General features: G+C 34.2%; 4 protein-coding genes across 12 annotated transcripts; 3 read left to right on the forward strand and 1 right to left on the reverse strand.

The window, feature by feature from the left end:
• Window positions 1–618: 618 nt before the first annotated feature.
• Cyt-b5 (Cytochrome b5) lies at window positions 619–2,683 on the forward strand. 5 transcript variants are annotated; one of them, XM_076530944.1, is made up of 5 exons: window positions 619–800; window positions 1,004–1,206; window positions 1,312–1,440; window positions 1,561–1,622; window positions 1,959–2,683. In XM_076530944.1, the coding sequence occupies exons 2-5, from the start codon at window positions 1,066–1,068 to the stop codon at window positions 2,041–2,043; spliced, it is 417 nt and encodes a 138-aa protein (XP_076387059.1). In that variant the 5' UTR covers window positions 619–800; window positions 1,004–1,065; the 3' UTR covers window positions 2,044–2,683. The 5 variants fall into 5 exon arrangements, with proteins under 5 accessions (XP_076387059.1, XP_012152313.1, XP_012152315.1 ...); XM_012296923.2 differs by having other exon boundaries at window positions 619–794; XM_012296925.2 differs by lacking the exon at window positions 619–800 and adding an exon at window positions 1,773–1,849 and having other exon boundaries at window positions 838–1,206; window positions 1,921–2,683.
• On the forward strand, window positions 1,361–11,551 carry LOC100874910 (b(0,+)-type amino acid transporter 1). Of its 4 annotated transcripts, XM_012296931.2 has the most exons (7): window positions 1,361–1,440; window positions 1,561–1,622; window positions 9,137–9,502; window positions 9,702–10,450; window positions 10,526–10,739; window positions 10,831–11,136; window positions 11,213–11,551. In XM_012296931.2, the coding sequence occupies exons 2-7, from the start codon at window positions 1,595–1,597 to the stop codon at window positions 11,275–11,277; spliced, it is 1,728 nt and encodes a 575-aa protein (XP_012152321.2). In that variant the 5' UTR covers window positions 1,361–1,440; window positions 1,561–1,594; the 3' UTR covers window positions 11,278–11,551. The 4 variants fall into 4 exon arrangements, with proteins under 4 accessions (XP_012152321.2, XP_012152322.2, XP_012152318.2 ...); XM_012296932.2 differs by lacking the exons at window positions 1,361–1,440; window positions 1,561–1,622 and adding an exon at window positions 3,425–3,840; XM_012296928.2 differs by lacking the exons at window positions 1,361–1,440; window positions 1,561–1,622 and adding an exon at window positions 6,747–7,969.
• LOC100880057 (uncharacterized) lies at window positions 11,428–12,626 on the reverse strand. 2 transcript variants are annotated; one of them, XM_003708168.3, is made up of 2 exons: window positions 12,500–12,626; window positions 11,428–12,090 (listed from the first exon to the last, which is right to left on the reverse strand). In XM_003708168.3, the coding sequence occupies exons 1-2, from the start codon at window positions 12,623–12,625 to the stop codon at window positions 11,560–11,562; spliced, it is 657 nt and encodes a 218-aa protein (XP_003708216.2). In that variant the 5' UTR covers window position 12,626; the 3' UTR covers window positions 11,428–11,559. The 2 variants fall into 2 exon arrangements, with proteins under 2 accessions (XP_003708216.2, XP_012152324.1); XM_012296934.2 differs by lacking the exon at window positions 12,500–12,626 and adding an exon at window positions 12,162–12,302.
• A 5-nt stretch (window positions 12,627–12,631) lies between these two features.
• Naam (Nicotinamide amidase) lies at window positions 12,632–15,396 on the forward strand. The gene is made up of 6 exons (XM_012296936.2): window positions 12,632–12,808; window positions 12,878–13,118; window positions 13,206–13,670; window positions 14,084–14,302; window positions 14,403–14,647; window positions 14,737–15,396. The coding sequence occupies exons 1-6, from the start codon at window positions 12,675–12,677 to the stop codon at window positions 15,302–15,304; spliced, it is 1,872 nt and encodes a 623-aa protein (XP_012152326.1). The 5' UTR covers window positions 12,632–12,674; the 3' UTR covers window positions 15,305–15,396.
• Window positions 15,397–16,710: the final 1,314 nt, after the last annotated feature.

Here is a 16,710-nt window from a genome sequence, read left to right on the forward strand (position 1 = left end):
CACCCCAACCCGACTCTAACCCGACTCTGACCCGATTTGAACCCTCGATGGAAACGTAGTCTATGTTTCCATCGAGGGTTCAAATCGGGTCAGAGTCGGGTTAGAGTCGGGTTTGAGTCGCGGGTTGGAGTTGCGGCAGGGTTGAACATTACCAACTGCACAAAGTCAACTACCATATTCTGACATGTAAAGGAGAGCAATATTAATTTTACAATATCAAAATAACATACAAAAATTATTTCTCAGATTACAAGATCACCGACAAAAAGTAATAATAACCTCTTCTACACCGATTAATACAGCACGTGATACACAATGCAATCTGGATTTGTTATGTTGGCAACACGAACTCGACTCTTGTCGTTTCCACCGAACCTCAATTGAACGCTACCCTAAAATATTATAGGGTAGAGTTCAACTAAAACTTTGGTGTTTCCACCGTAAAAGCGCTCACCTCAACCCGACTCTAACCCGACTCTGACCCGATTTGAACCCTCGATGGAAACTTAGTCTATATTTTATATCTATGAAATAGTACATACATATATGCTATGAACAAACTTCAAAATAGTATATAATGTGTTATGCAAATGGATTTAAATGCAAACAAAATATGAAGAAATGTAACTTTTATGAAACTAATTTTATAGGCGATATTTTCAAATTTACATAGAATTATAAGTTGAATTAATAATTACTTAATAATTAAGAATTAATAGATTGACATTAATTTACAATGGAAATGAACGATTACAAGACGAGACCATTTTTTATGAACAATGTCACAATCGAAGGCACGTGTAAGATTCATATTATCTACTAACCGATTTGCTAAATTAGGGTATATATATAGCTGCAATCGCAGCTAACGAATGATAACGAAGGAGAAGCTATCCACTAAAACTTTGTTTAGTTTTCGACTCATTGAACAAAGATTAGTGTTGTAATAAAATTTAAACGATATATCATCGACTGTATTTAATATATTGTGCATTCCTTTCAGTGATACTCATATAATAGTCATATATTTTCTGTAAAATATTTCCACACTACAGAGGAAGAAATATGGCGTCAGAAAATTCTACTGTTGATACCGTTTCTACCAAGTTATATACGCGAGCAGAAGTTGCCAACCATGTCGAAAGTGACAAATTATGGCTTATTATTAACAATAAAGTTTATGATGTGACAGACTTTTATCGTGAGGTTTATAATCATATTTTTGTGTTCAATTTTTTTTACTCTATTTTCGATAATCCTTAATAAAATTTATATAATTTAAAAAAAAATGTCTCATATTTTTGATTTAAGCATCCAGGTGGCGAAGAAGTTCTTTTAGAACAAAACGGTAAAGATGTAACGGAAATATTTGAAGACATCGGTCATTCAAGCGATGCTAGACAAATGATGGAGTCATATAAAATAGGGGAAATAGTAAAAGTAAGCATAGAATTTAATATTTACATATTCTTTGTACCATATACTTCCTGTCATTAGAATTATCTAATATAGGAGAACAAACTTATATTTTATAAAAGGATAATAATTTGGTAATTTTAGAGTGAAAGGACAAAGGGAAATGCTTCTGTATTAAATGGAATATCCGAAGAAGAAAATACCAGGTATAAAATCTCTTTTGCATTATTATTGATTATTAGTATATATATATATATATATATATATACATAGTTGAAAAAGTTATTTCAAGTATATATTTTTCTTACTAACAACTTGTTTATTATATGTTTTAATTCTCTGTATCTATTGGATAGCACAATTGAAAGTCTAACACTATTATAAAACCATGCTTAATACGTTTATAACAATATATCTGCTTCGTTGTATATTGGTAAGTTAAAATATTTGTGCTATCCAAAGCTACAAGATTATTAAAATTTGAAGTATGTGATATGTAAATAGTCGGTGCTGCATCATGATGTGATGATCGGTAATTGCAGTGGTTCTTGGAGATCATGGCTAATACCTATCGCACTTGGAGTTCTGGCGACATTTGTTTACCGTTATTTTATCAAAGCACATTGAATCATTCCTGATAATTATTTTTTGTAATTTGTATAAATAATTGTTACAAATAATCAATCAAAAAATGTTATATATATTGCACATAATTACAGTTTTTTCATGATATGAAATTGCATATAGAAGATGGCCTAGTATAAAATCATTTATAAGATGTCAAAGTTCATTTGTGTCACCAAACAGAATGGAGGTATATATGAATACAAGAATACGCTAACTTTATTTGTATAATTGTATCGGGTCACTAACACAAGGGGACAAGCTTTAATTTTAAAACATAATATATTTAAAGAGAATAGTTTTATGAGAAAAGTTCATTGTCAGTAATACAACAGCCTTATTAAAATATATATTTGTTTCTATATGCTTAGAAAATGATACATCAATTATAGATGCAAGCAATGTTTAAGTCATTGTTAAGTTTGTATTTATCACAGTTAAGAAGACTAAAAATTAAGTAAAATGCTTGCACTCAAATGACAAAATATATAGTTGACGAAACAACAAATTTTTATTTTTGTAATGCATTGCATATAATTAATATATTACACTCTGATCATGAAATTCATTAAACATTTATTGTATATTTATGTATGCCATGAAATCGATATTATACAATAAAATTGCATTTTGTTATGTCTTACATATCGTATATAATATTTTTACAAATTTACGAGTCCTGATATTATACGAATGTATATACTATACTTTGGTCGATTAGTATCGTACTTTTATGATCGGATAAAGTAATTTCTCAAAGTCCAAGAGTTGACAAACAAAATTGTTCAGTCAATGATATTTTATAATGTTTATAATTTCCGTAAAAATAAAGCTTCGAATATGTTATACAAAGTATAACGAGGTCACTGATATGCAAAAGCAACACATTAATTTTTATCATTGTCCACGTTATCGCTTTAATAGTAAATGACTAATTACGTGACATAGTTATAAATTTTGTTAAAATTGCTAGTGGAATATTGAAATGGAAAGCTAAAAATATTCACCTATTTTATTTGCATTTTTCACGCTTTATTTTGTTAGTTATATAGAAGTTATACATCGATAGCCGTTGTAACGCGTAAAATTTGTAGATGTATTTTACTCGTACGAATATAATTACAAACGAATGTTAATAAATACCGATGTTAAGTAAAATCTCATTCCCTTAGATCAACACGATGATTTAAATATGATAGAAAGGAAAAAACAATCGGTGTAAGAAGAATTCATAGATATCCGATAAAAGTCGAAAGACAGAAACACGATATCGAGCGAGTTTGGGCGCCGACGCTGGTCGCTCGTGCTTCTCTTTTCCTTTCCTTCTCGCACTCTCGGTTTCCCCTTCCCGATCTCTTTTATGTTCGCCTTTGGCGGGTACGTCTCCCTCTGTCGAACACCCAGTTCATCGTCAAAGGTGGATCAGTACAAGTCGTATCGCGGTATCATCGTATACACGTACTAACTCGTACGCAAAATTCGTGTGAAAAATTTAACATCGAAAACAATTCGATTTGAGTACGCAAAACGAGGCTCGATTTAAGTTATCGAGGGTGCAACCGTTCGAAATTCCAAAGGAGAAAGGGGCGTACAGCAGTGTCGCCCGTTGAAACGCAAACGAGAAATTCACAAGAGAATTTAGCGCAAAAATATAGCCAGACGGCGGTCCGAAGACAGCTGTAAACGGCAGAGACAGTGGTTGCACCGAAAAGTCGGCGTAGTGTCATGAGAGGCGGTCTCACAGTCCGCCCTTCTTATCGGTCCCTCTTAGAGTCATGCATGTCGCGCCCTTCAAACGAGGTGAGCGATATTATCGTTACTTTTTTTTATTTGTATCGTAATTATTGTTCACACCGTTTTATACGATACCGTAAAAGTTAACCTGGATAGAGCCACTTAATTCGTAATTGGAAAAATTCGCGCGCTTTTTACCCTCGCCGGGTTACTCATTCATAAACGCTTCTCCCATTCTTGGACAGAGTTCCCTGCTTGAACCGCTGACTATGAATGTTCTATCCGATTAACAATTTTACGTGATTATAAAAATTGAGATAAATTTGCGATATCGTACGCGATACGATATAATAAAAAGAAAATATAATTTATATTTAATCACATAGATAACTTTCCACAAAGAAATCACAGTTAGATATCTGTTGAATTTCTAAAATAATGTCAAGTAGATATAAATGAATTGCAAAGTATTTTGAAATCTTCTGAGAAAAGACACACGATCAAACAAAACCTGTTGGTATATGAGAGAGTTATAGGACAGAAAGCACGTGCGTGTGCCAAGGTGCATTATAATTCATGTTTCCTTATGCCCTGTAGTGTTTTCGTTGGGTTAATTATGTTTACGCATTGCCAAATGAACTTAACGCGAAAAATATTGAATCGCATGAAATATACAGATATTGAAAATAATGCTATATTTCTACGAAGAATAATTTTTTTTTCTTCGATTAATCATCATACTTGGGTAATATTATTATATATTAGTTGAAAGTTAATGAATATTTAACGCGAGGTAAAGTACATTGTTTAAGATTCGTAGAATGTAAAGAATATTGAAATATTATAGATTTACGACGGTTTAAAATGAACGAACGCATAATTTGGTACATTCGTCGTAAACGTTACTTTCACAATTTTATAGTTGTTTATGGTTGTTCACAAATAATTGACGTAGGCCAGCAAATATTTCCAAAATGAATTTGCAACTAATTCGCACAATTAACAGAAATCGTAGGAAACGTAGAAAAATGATCGTTATGCAATGAGAGCGCGCAACTACCGAAATCCGTAAAGTCAAAGTTGCATCATTCCGTGAAATGGTAAGCCGGTAGAATGCACAAATTTTCCGAATATATCCAAGAATACCCGCGGTTTTCTATCGAATCACCTCGACAATGATTGCTAAATTTATCGAACTCGAAAACATCCGTCGATCTTCCCACCTTTATTCTATTCATTCATAAGTGGGTAACAATCAGTTAAGACTGTTCTTTTAATGAATGCAAAGTTAAATTTCCAGGTCCGACTCGAGTAGAGTATCTTTAGAACAGTATTTTAATAGAGCAGAGTATTTTAAGATGCACGCTGTGAAGTGGTTTTCCATTTTTCGTTGTCGAATGTGTTTATTTTTCGGAAAGTGTAACAATAATCTAGTATATTTGATTCGTTATAAACGATCGAAAAAGAAATTCTAATTTCTTCGAGAACGGATTCCAAAATTTTCAATATCTAAAAAGACGAAGAAATTTACTAAAAATATGAAGGAGGAAAACTGCAAATTTTTTGAATCATAAAATGTCACACATGATACTATGTCAGTGACTGTAAATATAAGTATTACGCAGCACACGTTAGATTGTATGCGAAACTCGATTTTTCTACGTAGTTTCTTTTTTTTTTCCTTAAAAAAAAAAAATATCATAAATTTTTCGATGTCAATTGAACACTTCCCGCCTACGATTTCGAGGCCTTATTTTTAACATTTCATAATAGCCATGTGCCGCCTGAAGTGGACATAAATAGAAGAACAACTTCACAACGAACTGCTCGACGAACAGACGACAAATATTCGACGACGTGTTCCGTTTAAGCCAATTATTCTTTACACGCAAACTGATGCAGTTATATTCTTATTCGTGCTGCTCTCTTACTATCTAGCTTGTACGTGCTTCAAATAGCGTTGCCTTTATCGTAAAGGCTTGCTTCTACCATTGCCATCGAATATAGATACATGTAAACATAATTTTTTAATTTGCATAGAATCGCGATCGCAATATTATCCTTCACCGAATGCGTAATCCTTTTATCACTGTTTATCGATGCTTCAAATTCCACATAATATTATTAATTAATGTCATGCAAAGTTTATTAATACGATAATAATGGACCGTATTCTTAATTGCCTAATATGATACGCGTTAATAAGATTATTAAATTCATCAAGGATCAATTTTATTCTCTAAATTGAGGATATGTTCATAACGTTCATGTTAGTCAACGCGTTGATAATTTAAAGATCGAACTAAATGCTTGTACAATTTAAGAAATTCTTTCTCCGTGACTCTCGTTGCTATATTAGCAATGAGAAACATTGTGATCGATAGTGTGAAATGAAAACCGTTGACCAATGTCATGCGGTTATAAATCAACGACTTTACACTGACAGTTTTACCATTTGACGTGGAAAGCAAATTGAATGTTCTCTTCCGTCAGTATTTACGCAACAGTAATGAAGTTGTAAGCATCGCTTTAACTCTTTGTGTAATACAGGCGTAAATCACCGTAATTCAAAATTGGCACTCTAACAATACGGTGATATGTTTGCATATTTTAAATATTGAACAACAGATACATCGTACGATAAATTTTCAACTTGAAAAATTTTGAACCTCTTATTATCTGTTTTCCAATATATAATTACATGTTCATAAAAGCACATTTAAAATTGGACTCGCGCGCAAAACAAAAGAGTATCTAGAGTTTAATCCGTCACTTCATGCTCTGTGATTCGAATTAGTTCTCTTGACGTAATTTAGGACCAAATTACAAGTATATAAACATAAAATTCGGCATAAAAAATGTTAAACGCGTTGAGATATGCCACGATGTTTCAGTCCGTTCGCGCAATTTTCAACTCAACGATGAATCGATTAGGAGTTTATGCGTCGACAAAGAGGTTCAAAGTTTAGTCGTATAGTTCGTGGAACGGATCAGAGCAAACGAGAAGTCGTTAACTGCACGAAGTTCGATGTAAAAACGCCGGTGAACGTTCTTCCGATAGATTTTAAATCGCAAAATATTCAACGTGTCAATATTGTGTAGAAGTTATGTATTTGCCGTTTTAACTCAAAAGCGTAATTTTTTAAATCATCGATACGTATTAAGTTTTTTAAAAAGAATTTCGTATCGTTCTTTGCAACTGATTTACAGCCTTCGACCGAGAATACAATTTTCTTTCAACCGAGACCTTGCTCGAAGATCGGTTTCTTTCGCACGAACGATCAATTAAACGCAATTGGATCATTACGACACTTTAGTAGATACAATAGGTATTAACGCGCTTTAGAAATGGTTTTTATTGATGGCGTTCAAACGACAATTTTTTCATGATTTTTTACGAGAATAAATAGAGACAAAGTGTAGAATAGAATTAACATTTATAAATAACGACTAATTCATTAAAAAGATTAAAGAGACACGTTGATGTGATGCCAGACAGTGAAATAACCCACTGGTAAACGGCTGTCTACTAAGCACCACTGTCTACGAACGTCCGCGTTAGCATATCGCGTTACCAGTTCGACGGATTTTGCAACTTAATTCCCAGTTTGTCATTGACCGAGCACGAATGCTTCTTTAACCGGTCTTAATTATTTATAATCGTAAAGTCATTTGTTTCCAGTATATGGAGCAATTGTACCGTTATAGGATCATAATAAAATATCGATCGTGATTTATTTGAAACCTTTTCGTAAATGTCAACCGTTAGCCCATTGGTAATTACCGTGAAGCCGTGGAAAATAATAGTATAACAATATTTGTATGTAAATGTTATTGCCAACAAACGAAAATTCATGCGTCATAGAGACATTTACACCTAATTAAGAGAACCGTAATAATTATCACGCACCGTTCCTTAATGCGATATTAGAAAATTATTCCTTATTTTTTACCGAACGATCTAAAAAAATACAGTTTTAACAATGCATCGTACACGTACGTCTTTGTTATTGCATCACGCAGCGCACAAACAACCGAAGCCAAAAATTTCGGTCGTCTTGACTATTTTTAATCTTAATTCTTATTTTAAGTATGCTTTGTGTTATAAACAAAATATAATCGGTATAAAGTGGAATAAACATGTGGATAAACGAGGCTACCTGTTGGGAGCAACGAAACGGTCAGCAATTTTTACGTACGTTTCAATTGCAAAAGCGTTCATCGAGGAAAAAAAGTGCGAACTGCTTTCGTAATTAAATTATTCGAGACTCGTTTAGTCGAATTTTAAAATTTGTTTCGATAAAAGTAAATTTCTTTCTTCCATCTTTTCTTTTTTCTTCTCAGAAAAAAAATAAAGTTAAAGCGATCAAACGTTGCGTATTCTTTGTCACATAGGTAATCGGATTTATAATTTTCCAGTTATTCGAGAAACTTAGGAAAAAGAATGTGCCCACGTGTTTTATGAAAGACGATTTTATAGGATAGATATTTTAAAATGGACGGTATTTAAATATCATGCAAAGATAAACCATAAGCGTGACAAGAAAATCAATAGTCTTTTATCGAAAGGTCACCTTGAAGAAGAAGTCATACACGCTTTGCGTAGAGCACGAGACTCGATCGCTCGGGTGTTGAATTCGTTTAAAAAAAGAAATCAATTATACTCGTATTGCACTTTACACGATTATTCGTTCTAATGTTCCACGAAGGTTTATCACTTTCGATATCCATTATCGACTTTACTATTGATAATGTCGATTCTCGTGATTGGTATATGCACCATAAACCTCGAACGATCTATATTAATCATCAACGATTAACAAACTCGATACAGAGTTTTGTTTCGGTTACGTAGTAAATGTTTCTTCGTCATGGTCGTGGAAAACCACCTGTTCAGATTCGAACAACACCCGCCATTTAATCGTAAAGAAAAGAACAACGATTTTGCAGGTCACGAGAAATCTTTTGGCATCCGGCCACGCGAACTATTACGGTAGCGGTAACATCGTCACGACGATAATAATAACAAAAATAACGAATGTCGTATGGCGGCATAAATACAAATTCAATGATTTGCCGCTTTTTAGATTTGCAAGTACCCTCTCGAAGTGTCTTGGTATATCTCTCGTTGACAGGAAAATAATCGCGAACAGGAAAATACTTACCTACTCATAAGTATTGTGTATTAGATAAATTCGTAATTACCAGTTATGCACGAAGGTAATTGTACTATCGATTTATGCCGCTTTTAAATCGATCATTTTACGTTAGACGGATTCAATTTCAAATCCGTTTCTTTCCGATCGGATAAAAAAAAAAAAAAAAAGGAAAAAATTAAAAGGAGACAAACGAATTGTTTCAGCTACCGTGGGACACGATCCACAGACGAGTAATGGTAACAGTCCATTGCAGCAACAAATGCAAACCGGTGGCTGGATTGGAATTCCAGAATCAACTTTGGTCCAACGATCGATCAGAAACAACGACAACAGCAACGGTTGGAACCACCCAATCACATCGCCGTTTCAACATCCTCAACAACAACAACAACAGTTACACGAACGGAAGCAGAAGGAAGTTAAATCTGGGGAGTTGGGAGATGATGAAGATGGGGGTGGAGGGGGTGGAGGGTTGGAGGGGACGGACCCAGAGGAGGACAACTCTGTTCACCTCAAGAGACGGGTGGGACTCGTCAGTGGGGTGGCTCTAATCGTTGGTACCATGATAGGTAGAGATCCATACGATCTAACTATCGAATCGTTTCAAAAGACTTTCCGTAATTTTCTAATTAATAATAATCATATAACGCAAGTTACGAAGCGTTCCGACGAAAATCACGCGAGCACTTCTGAAACGACTCGATACTATTTCTTCTTTGAATTTATGTAAATCTAAAATATTTGATCGTAACGGTTGTAAACCGGCAGGTTCTGGGATATTCGTTTCGCCGTCAGGGCTTTTAGTTCGGACTGGCAGTATCGGAATCAGCTTCCTGGTATGGACGGCCTGCGGTATGTTAAGTCTGTGTGGTGCGTTGGCATACGCTGAGTTGGGCACAATGAATACGAGTAGCGGCGCCGAGTACGCTTATTTCATGGACGCGTTCGGTGCACCGCCTGCTTTCCTCTTCTCATGGGTTTCGACATTGATCCTAAAGCCATCTCAGATGGCGATCATATGTCTCTCGTTCGCGCAGTACGCGGTGGAAGCCTTCGCGGCCGACTGCGATCCTCCCGAAGAAGTCGTTAAGGTCGTGGCGCTCCTCGCTATTATACTTATACTGCTTGTGAACTGCTACAGCGTTAATCTGGCCACTGGGGTACAAAACGCGTTTACCGCTGCCAAATTGATCGCCATACTGGTCGTGATAGCCGGTGGCTCGTACAAATTGATACAGGGTAACACGCAGCATCTGAAAGGCGCGTTCGACACGATGGACGGAAGCACCGTTAACGTCGGTAGATTAGCTACAGCTTTTTACACCGGCCTATGGGCGTACGACGGATGGAACAATCTTAATTACGTTACCGAAGAGATCAAAGACCCTTCAAAAAATCTACCGCGTTCCATCATGATTGGCATACCCCTTGTCACGCTGTGTTACGCGTTAATAAATTTATCATATCTAGCTGTGATGTCCCCTTCGGAAATGATCGAAAGCGAAGCGGTCGCGGTGGTAAGATCACTCGTGTTTCCTTCTGCCTGGTTACTTTACCTGTAAAGGTTCGTTATCCTCTTCAATGTTTTGCAGACTTTTGGAAATCGGATTCTCGGCGTTATGGCGTGGCTTATGCCGCTCTCTGTTGCGATCAGCACCTTCGGTTCTGCAAACGGCACTCTTTTTGCAGCGGGTAGACTCTGCTTTGCCGCGTCTCGAGAAGGTCATTTACTTGATTGCCTCAGTTACGTACACGTGCGCCGTTTTACTCCTGCGCCAGGACTAATTTTTCACTCCCTTGTTGCAGGTATCTTTTCTATCGCTATTTTATTTCTCGGAAAATATTGATTATCAATAAATACATGTACTCACTAATTACTTTATAAAATACCTCTTAGGAGCAATGGTACTATCCGGAAACATAGATTCTTTGATCGATTTTTTTTCATTTACCGCTTGGATCTTCTACGGTGGAGCAATGCTAGCTCTGTTGGTGATGCGAAGGACCAGACCGAATCATCCTCGACCATACAAATGCCCGCTGATAATACCTGTACTTGTACTTGGAATCTCAGCGTACCTGATTGTAGCGCCAATCATCGATAAACCACAAATTGAATACCTATACGCGACTGGATTCATATTTGCGGGCATGTTTGTCTACCTCCCATTCGTTAAATATGGATACGTGCCCAAATTTATGGGTAAATATTTATTTTTAACAAATAATTCTCACAGTCCACGTTATAGTTATGACAAAATTACTGTTTCTGTTCGCAGAAGGAGTGAATGCCTTTCTCCAAATGTTACTCGAGGTGGCACCGACGGCTGCAGCCTTTGATTGACTTCGATCGAATAGTAAAATTATTCTTTAAATGCCAAAACATTTCATTACGGCATCATGAACGTTATATAAATATCTATTTTAAATGTGTATAAACGAAAATATGTATCCTATTATCAAAGTTCAAGGCTGGCCTGAATGAATTCATAAATACATAAAAATATTATTTTATTACTTGTTAGTTATACGATACATAGAACGCGTTGTTCTTGTATACAACTACCAAATGTTGTAGCAACTGAAAAAATGACTAAAAATATTTTAAATGTTTACAATTGCAAGTTCATTTCTTACTTTTACCCGATTTCTTGCTCACTTTTCCATAAACTCCTAATATATCATTGGAATTCTTTTTACGAATCTTCTTAGTCTTATGTTTTATAAGACTTTTATCGAGTCCTGATACGTGTTTTATGCTTTGTTCTCTATTCTTTTTTTTCTCTTTTAACTCTTTGTAATTAATCCCCTTTTTCTTAGGAGGTTTTGCACCCAAACTTATAGCAAGACCAACTTTTGCTTCTTCCGCTTTTAATTTCTCAAAACCAGACATACCAAATTTCATAACTTCGTACCTAATACGTTTCATTTCACGTTCTTGTTCTTTCTTTTGATCTCTACCTTCCTCTAGTTTATTAGTTGCTATGTTAAACCTAGAATTTGGAAGTTTGTTTCTTTCTTCACCTTCTTCACCTTTCATTACATTATCTTTCCTTTTTTTAGTGGGTTTTTCATAACTAACAGAGACAAATCCCTTTATAGCATCTTTCTTCACTTTTGATACTCGTGTTGGAATAAAATCTTCCATTGTCAAATACTAAAGTAGAAATATAACTTATTACTAGCAATTCAAATATTGCACAACTTATATAATTAATATCTATTTACTCCAATATCTCTTAAATTTGAATATAATTATTTTTTTCAAATACGAAATAACGAATTTTAACTATTCAATTAACACTAATGATCAGTCAATTTTGTAAACATCTTATACAGTTTTATTTACAAATTCAGAAATAAGTATATGTATTATACATGGTCTGTGAGTTTAAAAAAAAAAAGAATTAAAATCATGATGTTCTGTGACGTAGTTGAAGCGAAGGAAAGTGAATTTAGTATAATTATGCGAAATGTTATAGAATCTAATTTTGTAATTTGATTTTTAAAACGTTATAAAAAAAAAAACATTTTTATTCAGCTGCATTTTTTATGGGTATACTTACCTGTGTGTACGGCTGTAATTCTAATGTATGTAAAATTCTTATGTGAAGAGGTAGAGGGTAGAGATGACAAAAATCTGAACCATAAACTATATTCCGAACGAAATGAAAGATCTCACAGTAGCGCATGCATCACCTAACCTCAAATAAGTGTAAATAAAGAAGTCATTTTTATATAATGGAAGAAAAATCCCTTATTAATATACGTTTGGCAGTAAATAGAATTGATTTGAATTTGATAAAGAATGAAGATACACAACCTCGTATATACACTCCCGGAGAAGAAATTTCTAGTCAACCAGATTTTCTAAGGTAAAAACTTAAGTTTTAATTAGCTGCTGAAGAGAAATAACATTTTTATTTGTCATACGTTTTTAATAGAGGCCACGGAACGTACGTAGACGATGAAAACACATTACGTGCATCTGTAGCTGGCGTTTTAGAGAAAGTAAATAAACTCATTTCGATTAAGCCATTAAAAGCACGTTACCAAGGTGAAATAGGAGATGTAATTGTTGGTCGCATAACTGAAGTGCAACAAAAACGATGGAAAGTTGATACAAATTCTAAACTTGACTCTGTATTATTACTTTCTAGTGTTAATTTACCCGGAGGAGAATTGGTATGACATTAAGAAGCGTCTGTGCCAAGTTTTGAAGTATCCTAAAAACTTATTGTAAGTTTAAAATAAAATTTTTATAATTTATAGAGAAGAAGATCTGCAGAAGATGAGCAAACTATGAGAAGATATCTCCAAGAAGGAGATTTGATTTGTGCAGAAGTACAAAGTACCTTTATAGATGGTTCACTTTCGTTGCATACACGAGTTTTGAAATATGGCAAACTATCACAAGGTATAATGTTAAAAGTTTCACCAGCCCTCATAAAACGAAAAAAAACTCATTTTCATAATTTGGAAAATGGAGCAAGTTTAATATTAGGGAACAATGGTTATGTGTGGATTGGAGCAAGTAAACAAGATACCGATAGATCAGAAGGTGGTTTCGCACAAGATTTATCACGAATTCCACAAACAATTCGTGAAGTTTGTGCAAGACTGCGTAATTGCATTTTGATATTGGCACAATGTAATATGCAGCTCACAGATACATCAGTTACATATGCTTACGAGGAATCTATGAAATACAAAGTAAGCAAATTGTTGGAATCTGAAGTAATGGTCAATGTATCGCTGTTAACTCATCACAGACTAATACAATGATATATTACATAATGTATAATCCAAAAATATGAAAAATGATAATTTCAATTTTAATTTTGTACTATAATATATTTAGTAATAAAAAGTTTGAAATATTCGTAATAAATTTTATTTATTTCATATTTTCATATCAAGTCAGATGAAAAATATCACAGCTGGTAATTGACTTCGGCATAAATGTAGTTTAGTAACAAATATTGAAATGCAGTACTGCACTGCAGTAAGACAGAAGTAGATTATATACTACTATATTGCGATATTTCATCGGCAGTTGAGCCTTTAAGGATGTAAGAGAAATATCACATTGTATGATTATTTCAAGCATTGGTACAGCTATGTCAATATTGATTAAACACCCAACTTAGAAACAAGAAAGTCAGCAAAGGAACATGGATGCCTGTTTCACTGCATTTGATAAGGATGCAGATGGATATTTATCTCTTACAGAATTTGAGCTTATTTGTCGTGCATTATTTCGTAATGATCGTGGAAAAGTGTACAATCTTGAAGAAAATCAATTGAAGGAAATATATTCTATATTTGATTTAAATGGAGATGGAATGATTGACAAAGAAGAATTTGAGGTAATCTCACATTTATAAATATATTATTTAAATGATTATTAAATCGTAATGATTTTTATTTATCCGAGTAATATAATATATATTTCTTATAAATTTGTAGGTATGCTGGAATCGTTGGATTAAAATATGCACTCGTCCAAAAAGTGCATTTTTAATTGTAGATGTACAAAACGATTTTATAACTGGTTCCTTAAATATCAAACAGTGTGCTGCTCAACATGATGGTTCCGAAGTAATTGAACCAATTAATCGTTTATTAGAAACTGTACAATTTGATGCAGTGTTCTACTCCCTTGATTGGCATCCTGTGGATCATGTATCTTTCATTGATAATTTACATCTTAGGTAATCTTTATCATTTTCTATATACCGAAATCTTTCACATTCATAAGTTTCACGTTTATTTATAAAATAAATATTTTATTTTTATACAGAGAAGTTGATTCCAGTAGTGGAATCTCGAAAGAGGCAGCACAAGTTTATGATACAGTTACATTTAGAGGACCTCCCTTATTAAAACAGCGTCTTTGGCCACGTCATTGCATTCAGGACTCTTGGGGTGCAGAACTACATAAAGATTTGAAAGTCGTTGATAACGCAATTAAAATATATAAAGGAACAAATCCAGAAGTTGATTCATATTCAGTCTTTTGGGATAATAAGAAAATGATGGAAACTAGTTTATACTCCCAATTACAAGAGAAAGGAGCGACAGACATATATATTTGTGGATTAGCATACGATGTTTGCGTTGGAGCTACCGCCGTTGATGCGCTTACAAACGGTTATCGAACTATTCTTATTGATGATTGCAGTCGAGGGGTAGATTTGGTTGATATTGAAAAGACTAAAGCTACAGTCATAGCTAGTAACGGCGTAATTGTAAACTCTAGTCAAGTAAAAGCGATGGTTGAAGGACGAGATCGTCGTCCAGAGCTTGGATATAAATTAGCTTTAGAAATTAAACGAAAATTAAATTTTGTAGAAGACGATGATAAATAGTTTTGTTATAAATTAACAACTAGCATATAAAAATGTAAAAATAAAAGTTAATAGAAGCAATTGATTTAGAAAAATAAAGTAGAATACATATATTTTTTGCATCAAATTCAACATCTCCATTTTTTTTAAATTATCCCTTGCAACTCATAGAGCGAGCGAGCCAAAGGCGAGCGAAGCTCTTATACTTGACTTTATAGTTTCTTTGTCCGCGTTTTTCTTTTGCACCACTCAACCAATTCTCGTCAAATTTTGCATGCACATGCGTATGTACATCCAGATGGACAGAGAAAAAAAAAATTTTAATCGGACTTGCCACGAACGAATAATCACCGAAAAAACTAATCCTAAAAAGTGAGGGTACGAACACGCATATAAGGAAAATAAAAAAATGAATATTTCGGCACTTTGACGACGTAGTATGGTTCCTGAGGCATTTAGAAACAAATTTCTATTAGGGTTTGATGCGTTTTGATGCCTAATAAAGCCAGGAAATCAATTTTTGTCGAATTCGGTCCAAAACGGTACAGGTGGCGCCATCTAGCGGCGAGCGGCGGAACTACGAAAAAATAAAATTTCGATTTTCTCAAAAACTAGGGTTTTTTCCGAAATTCTGAGATATACAAATTGTTCCTTGTCGCCTACGGAATCTAACGAATCTAATTATAGCCTGCTAGAACCATTATTAAAGAAAATAAAAAAATAGCCCATTTTGTGGACTAAAAAATTGGCGTCCATCTAGCGGTGAAAGTTGGAACTACAAGAATATAAAAATGCGATTTTCTCGAAAATTAGCAAACTTTGAGTACTTCTGAGGCTCAGAAAGTGTTATGTGATCGCATTAGAAGCAAAATAACGCAATAAAAGCTTCCTGAAAGCTTTAATAAAGAAAATAAAAAAAATGGCATTTTATGGAGAAAATTTGTGGCGCCATCTAGCGGCGAAACTGCGAACTAAACTGAAAAAACGTATGTCCGAACACGCGTTAAGGAAAAATATAAAAAGTAATATTTCGCAACTTTGACGACGTAGTATGCTTCTTTAGACATTTTAAAGCAATTTTTGTTGAATAAGTTACTCATGTTTTGCCTATTAAGCCCAGAAAATCAATTTTCATTTGACCCCTTAATGCGTGTTCGGACATACGTTTTTCGGTTTAGTTCGCAGTTTCGCCGCTAGATGGCGCCACAAATTTTCTCCATAAAATGACATTTTTTTTATTTTCTTTATTAAAGCTGTCAGAAAACTTTTATTGCTTTATTTTTCTTCGAATGCGATCACATAACACTTTCTGAGCCTCGGAAGTACTCAAAGTTCGCTAATTTTCGAGAAAATCGCATTTTTATGTTTTTGTAGTTCCAACCTTCACCGCTAGATGGACGCCAATTTTTTATTCCATGAAATGGGCT

The sequence above is a fragment of the Megachile rotundata genome, chromosome 4 (assembly GCF_050947335.1).
Source record: "Megachile rotundata isolate GNS110a chromosome 4, iyMegRotu1, whole genome shotgun sequence".
NCBI classification, from domain to species: Eukaryota; Metazoa; Arthropoda; class Insecta; order Hymenoptera; family Megachilidae; genus Megachile; species Megachile rotundata.

Coding starts and splice junctions, on each gene's coding strand:
- LOC100874910 (XM_012296928.2), top strand. CDS start 7,915: ATGTGGATAAACGAGGCTACCTGTTGGGAGCAACGAAACGGTCAGCAA. Junction 10,740..10,830: donor TTTTCACTCCCTTGTTGCAG/GTATCTTTTCTA, acceptor AATACCTCTTAG/GAGCAATGGTACTATCCGGA. Junction 11,137..11,212: donor ATACGTGCCCAAATTTATGG/GTAAATATTTAT, acceptor TTCTGTTCGCAG/AAGGAGTGAATGCCTTTCTC.
- Cyt-b5 (XM_076530944.1), top strand. CDS start 1,066: ATGGCGTCAGAAAATTCTACTGTTGATACCGTTTCTACCAAGTTATAT. Junction 1,207..1,311: donor TGACAGACTTTTATCGTGAG/GTTTATAATCAT, acceptor TTTTGATTTAAG/CATCCAGGTGGCGAAGAAGT. Junction 1,623..1,958: donor TCCGAAGAAGAAAATACCAG/GTATAAAATCTC, acceptor CGGTAATTGCAG/TGGTTCTTGGAGATCATGGC.
- Naam (XM_012296936.2), top strand. CDS start 12,675: ATGGAAGAAAAATCCCTTATTAATATACGTTTGGCAGTAAATAGAATT. Junction 12,809..12,877: donor AGTCAACCAGATTTTCTAAG/GTAAAAACTTAA, acceptor CGTTTTTAATAG/AGGCCACGGAACGTACGTAG. Junction 13,119..13,205: donor ATTTACCCGGAGGAGAATTG/GTATGACATTAA, acceptor TATAATTTATAG/AGAAGAAGATCTGCAGAAGA.
- LOC100880057 (XM_003708168.3), bottom strand. CDS start 12,625: ATGCGCTACTGTGAGATCTTTCATTTCGTTCGGAATATAGTTTATGGT. Junction 12,091..12,499: donor AATTACAGCCGTACACACAG/GTAAGTATACCC, acceptor TTTCTACTTTAG/TATTTGACAATGGAAGATTT.